This window comes from Misgurnus anguillicaudatus, chromosome 5, assembly GCF_027580225.2.
Source record: "Misgurnus anguillicaudatus chromosome 5, ASM2758022v2, whole genome shotgun sequence".
Taxonomy (NCBI): Eukaryota; Metazoa; Chordata; class Actinopteri; order Cypriniformes; family Cobitidae; genus Misgurnus; species Misgurnus anguillicaudatus.
In genome coordinates, this window is record NC_073341.2 from 17,865,833 (window position 1) to 17,872,135 (window position 6,303).

Genomic DNA, 6,303 nt, shown 5'->3' on the forward strand with positions numbered 1-6,303 from the left:
GTTGCTAAGGACTTAATTTGAACGCCTTAAACTGGATGTCCATTTCAATTTATTGGTTCTTCCTAAACCCAAAATAGCTGGAAGAAATCTAAAAAAAAAAAAATCAAAGCTCTGGTCTTAGGAGGTTAAAGGCGATATATTCAATATTTGGGGGGCTTGCAAACTCAGATTCCAAATTTAAATAGTTGTATCTCTGCCAAATACCATCCTATCCATACATCAATGTAAAGCTTATTTACAAAAAACTGACCCTTATTACTGGTTTTGTGGCCCAGGGTCACAGAAGAGCCACCCAGAACACCCTAGCAACCAACATACTAAAACCAAATCACTGCATAGTATTGCTTTATTAAAGGTATTGCGGAGGATTTTCTTTTTCCGGGTGGATCATCAAGACTATTGGTCCTCCTAGTTGTCAATAAGGAGTGTTGCGCAATTGCATTTTTTAAAAAGTGGAAAAGGCGGTTCTTTTCTAAAATTCGAGAAAATCCTCCGCTACACCTCTAAAATTAGATATGTAGTTTTAGCTTTAAGAGAGATCTAACTCACTGACTGATCTCTATCTCAAAACTAGATTTATGGTTATGATTTATATTGACGCCATGACAGATGATGTCATCAGGAACTGTAATGACCAAATAATCACAGTCAAAAAGAAAAACATTTTCTTTATATTTACTTAATATTCTTTATTGCACCAGGCACTTCACAATAACCTTCCCAACCCAACTCGACCCCACACTATGAATTGAACCATATATCCACCACCTAAATACTATATATTAAACATCATCCTCTTTCTGTACAATAAGAAAACTGAGAATCGGAACTAAAGAAACAAGAACTACACATCCAAGAGTGCCAACTAAATAAAACCAGCAAATACAACTTTTGTATTTGTCACAGTATTTAATACCCTGAATAGTTGCTCAGGGCTTATACAGCAAAGCCTTTTTTAACAGATTCAATGTCTTTCTTTTGCAGTTCATGGACTGTTGCAAAAACCGTTCACTTTCATCGGTCCAAAACGTGTCTGGCTTTACGACTTTTGTAAGAACATATTCAATAATTTACATTAAATATCATACAGTATTTCCACACAGAGTGAAATAATCTTTTGGCTGTGGTAGTGGGGTGTGATTTCTCCAGAAGGTTTTCAGAAGTTGTCTGTGTGTCTAAGAAAGAGAAGTGGTAGATCCTGTGGTTGGTTTCTTCTTTTGGTTTATTTCAAACAGACTTTCTTGCAGTAAGGACACGAACGATGGACCCCAGACCACCCACAGCAAAGGCCTGAACAAGACGATAAAAACATAAATAGGTGTAAAGCTCAGCACAGATATCTACAAATATGTTCCAAATTAGTTTTTAAGACTTTTAACGCTGATTTTATTGTAATGTTAATTTTACAAGATCAAGATAGGTTAGCCATTTATGTCCCAAATATTTACCAACAGTCTCCAAGCTTTTATATAAGTGTTTCTCAATGGGGCTCTGGGTCTACTAGGGGGCCTTAGTAAACTTCCAAAGGAACCTCAAGATGACTTAAAATTATTATTTTTAAAAAAACAAAGCAAGCATTATAATAGGCCAAAACAACTAAAAATTATGATTTTAAAGGGACATTCCACTTTTTTAAAAATAAGCTCATTTTCCAGCTCCCCTAGAGTTAAACATCTGATTCCTACCATTCTAGAATCCACTCAGCCGATCTCCGGGCCCGCGCCAGCACTTTAGCATAGGTCAGCATAATCCATTCAATCTGATTAGACAATTAGCATCGTGCTAAAAAATAACCAAAGAGTTTCAATATTTTCCCGATTTAAAACTTTGACTCTTCTGTAGTTACGTCGTGTACTAAGACGGACAGAAAATTAAAAATTGTGATTTTATAGGCAGATATGGCTAGGAACTATACTCTCAAACTGGCGTAATAATCAAAGGACTTTGCTGATGTAACATGGCTGCAGCAGGCGTAGTGATATTATGCAGTGCCCGAAAATAGTCCCCTGCTATTAAAAGTAACCAAGGGGACTATTTTCGGCACTGCGTAATATCACTACGCCTTGAAACTAAAATATTGAAACTATTTGGTTATTTTTAGCGCAATGCCAATGGTCCAATCAGATTCAATGGATTATGCCAAGCCATGCCAAAAGTGCCAGCGCCAGACACGGAGATCAGCTGAATGGACTCCAAAACGGCAAGAATCAAATGTTTACCTCTAGAGCTGGAAAATTAGCATATTTTTAAAAAAATGTAACGTCCCTTTAAGGTTTGGTTATTTTGTACTAAATATACATCACTTTAGTTGTTATTGCAAGCTCTAGAAAATTGTATTTGGTAAAAACTGGTGGGGGCATTTAACATTTTTAAAGTGAAAAAGGTTGACCACCCCTGAATTACATGATAAAACATCTAAATTAAAATTTGCATTTCATTTGATGTTTGGATATATACTGTATGTTTTTCCTTTAGTTTGCGTAATGTAAACTTTATTTATTTAAAATGTATCTTTTTTGGAGCCAATCACTTTTCTGATGCTTCTGAAATGCTTTCTAAAAATAATATACACTAAAGGCAGCTTGTTTTTAATCCATAGTTTGGTAAAATATGCACAAACCGAACTTTTTTTAATTTATTTAAACCAGCAACTGGAGTTAACCCACCATAGTTTGAAACAACCCAATATTTTTGAGAGCATATATTTAAATAATGATTAACGATATAATAAGGTTACATTAAGAACCTTTTCATGCCATTGCAGCAGGATGGCACTGCTGTTATCTGATGGCTTCTCAAAGCCTCTGTAGATGTACTTCATCAGCAGATCCACTCCATTCCTATCCAGAGACTTCACAGCTGGCTCAATATCACTGCCCTTAAACGAAGTCAGCACTCGTAACACCACGGCCTGGGCTCGCTCCTGTCAAACCACATTATAGGGGGGAAATTCATCAGAAAGCTATTCTCATTACGAGCTCAAGAAATATCGAAACAAACCGAGTGTACAGCTGCACAACCAATGAAACTATTTATAGAGACAACATAACTCAAGAACAGAAATGAAAGGCATGCGTTTGGGTGTGAGATATTACAAAGACATTATTTTGACATCTGTGACAACCTGTTACGCACAAGTGTTCTTGAGAGAACGAGTCTCTTACTTTCACTGCTGGATTCTTGGAGTTGATTGGTGGATTTTTCAGGGCGACGTGAAATGCCATCATCATTTCTCCTGTGAATCACAGTTAGTTAAGGAAAGCTGAACAACCAGTCAGTCGGGAGTTTGCTGAAGGGCATTTCTCAAATGAACAAAATCTTCCCAAACACGTTGAGTTATTTTTACGTTCACATGCGAGTTTGTTTGAAAGCGTATGTGTGTGGTTCCCTGAGGCAGTGTTTCCCAAGCAGGGGGCCTCAGCAGATTTTCAAGGGGGCCTCAAGATGACTTTAAATTATTAAAATTTGGACAAAACAAGCATTAAAATAAGCTAAAACAAGCAAAAATCAAGATGTTTCTTATTTTTTGGCCATTTTAGTAGCGAATATACATCTGTCTAGTCATTCCAAGCTCTAGAAAATATTGAGGGGGGGGCTTCAAATATTGTTGTGGGCAACTAGGGGGCCTCTAAGTATAAAAAGTTGATACATCCAGATGTTATTAACATCCAGATGAATTAATAATTCTTTATCACTAAATATTTGGTCTCAAAAGTTCTAGTTTGCTTTTATAAGATTTGCGATATGAATCATATTGGGTTATGTTGTCGTCCACACCCTTTCTACACAACATTCCTGATAGCTGGTAAATTCTCTTCTGCTTACGTAATGAAACACCAAATATAAATTCACAACCTGCTTGGAGGCCAAACCTTTAGAGAAGAGTCCATGATAATGACACCAATATCAAATGTAAGGAATGTTACACATTATATCAATTATGTGTTTAAGTCAAATCAAAACTCTAAAGCAAAGACTCTCAAATTTTCTTTAAAAAAGTATTTTTAGTCCCAAAAATGGATTCAGTCGTGAGACATGGTGACCTGAATAAATTCATAACATAATACAATGGAAAGTTTGCTTTAAACTAAAGTTAAAGATTATTGGAAAGTCAGTCTTATATCCTTATGTCACATGTCAACATATATGACCTTGACTTGTTGTCATTTTCTAGGATAGTTAAACCACTCAAATGAAAATAAGCATGTCATCTACTTTAGATAAAATACACAAACAGCAATAACCCCCATCAGTTTTCATGCACAATATTTGATCAATTAAAAACCATTAGCATGTTGGCTATACCATGAGAAAAGCTGATAAAACAAATCTGATAGTTTATAGTTCACTTTAGTGCGGAAAAACAGTCAATATTTGTCTGAAAGAGCCAAATGTATACTTTATTTATGAAGCAAAAGCACTAGATTTTTAAGGGATTTGTAACATTTTATAACAATACATCACATATCACTTAATGTTATTATTAAGAAATATTAAATATCCAAATTAAATTCTTTAGACTATCATGCTGTCTTATTTCTATTTTTGTTTTTTCTTTGTGCCTCTCTTATGTTTGCCTGTTAAATTAACCAAATCCATGTTCAATGAAACAAGCTAGTGTGCGTTAATATTGACACATTTAATGAATATTTCCAGTTATTTTTTTAAATTAAATAAATTAAAATGAGTTATCAGATATCGGAATCCTTCAATAGTTGTTGATTTAAAAAGATCCTATCGGTGCATGCTTAATTTACATTATTATAAGCCGTTTTTATGGCTCTCAAATGATGAACATGAACAAACGCATTTTTGGGGCAAGTCAAGCGCAGACGTGCATATTATCCCCTAGTAAGGGAGCTCAACAGATTTTGTGACACAACCTGTGTGAATAATGTATAAGCTACATTAGATCTCAACAGAGGCAGGGTTAGTTCGTGATGGGAGCATAATTTAAACTTGTCGCTAGAAAACAGTACAACATAAAATACATAAGATCTCATGATCATTGAAGGATATTGCCTGATGAGGTTGTCAACCTCAGACGCGTCTGGTCCCTGCTGTTCTGCCGCCTCATCCTGATCGTCCACGAATTTATTCTCGTCGAATTCGTCGATGTCGACTCCCCGAAATCGCGAGGACAGAGTGTTTTTCGCCATGAGGAGGATCGGCTTCAATCAATCATGCGGGAATGTGGGATAATCGGACAGATTTTTAGCTACAGGGCGATCCGAGTCAGTCTCCGTTTCCCTCAGCGCCGAAACCCAAAGGCACGGACGGCCGTGAGTCGGTTCATTTGTCAGCAGAAAGGTGCGGTTGTTACCTCTTCTCCAGCGCGAGCATTTCCACACATTCCTGCAGAGCGGACAAAAATCACGAGCAGAGCGGAAACGGAATTACACGCGATGGTTACTGTGTGACGCGGTTTTCCGTTTCCTGTGATATAGCTGTGATTTTTGGTGTGTTCGACTTTATGCGAAACTGCGCAGAGGGCTTCGGAGTATGACATCAAAGTACCGCGAGAGTGATTCTAAAGCAAAAGTTTCTAATCGCTATCGCGGTTTTTCCGCGTCAAGTGAAGGATGTCACTTACCAGGTAATAATATTTTAAAAGAGATTTTGGTATTATTTTTGTTAAAAGCACAGCAGTGTACGACGACTTTTGTCCATTTATATTTAAAAGAAATTGTAACCAGAAGCCCATTTTCCATGTTGTCATTGTAGCAGTAATTTAAAACTATATGCAAGTCCTAGGTTATCAAAACCAATGATACTTTTGAAAAGATTAACAATTTTCACATTCCTACTGAAAAATCCTGTTAAGACCAGTATAAGCTTGTGAGTTGGTTTTAGCTGGACTCCCAGCTTGGTTTTAGCTGGTTTTGCTGGTGTAGCAAGCACAAACAGATCTTAAAATAAGCAAGTGTCACTGATTTGCCTCAAGATTAACACCAGTAACATCTTTTTCGAAGGCATGTTTATAAAAGATGCTTAAACATTTTAATTTAACTAATTTAATTTAGTTTCTTGCTGTCCTGAACTCTATTTTACTGTTCACTCGCGTGTCCACTAGTGGGCAGCAGATGTTGTCATATTAATGTACAGTGTCAAATCCTACAGATGGGCCAAATCACTCTTTAATCTTGAACAAATTTGTGAAAAAAAAATATATATATATTTGTTCTGTTTTATCCTGTTTGACATTTATTTTGACATGCAACTTGATGAAACTCTTTCTGTTTTTTGTCCACTTTTTCATGTCCTTGCAGATTGTTGTTGCATCCTTATAATAAATAATTAAAT

At 36.2% G+C, this 6,303-nt stretch overlaps 1 protein-coding gene across 1 annotated transcript; it reads right to left on the bottom strand.

The window, feature by feature from the left end:
* Positions 1–663: 663 nt before the first annotated feature.
* arpc5la (actin related protein 2/3 complex, subunit 5-like, a) lies at positions 664–5,441 on the bottom strand. The gene is made up of 4 exons (XM_073867648.1): positions 5,019–5,441; positions 3,165–3,236; positions 2,747–2,923; positions 664–1,290 (listed from the first exon to the last, which is right to left on the bottom strand). The coding sequence occupies exons 1-4, from the start codon at positions 5,157–5,159 to the stop codon at positions 1,228–1,230; spliced, it is 453 nt and encodes a 150-aa protein (XP_073723749.1). The 5' UTR covers positions 5,160–5,441; the 3' UTR covers positions 664–1,227.
* Between the last annotated feature and the right edge of the window lie 862 nt (positions 5,442–6,303).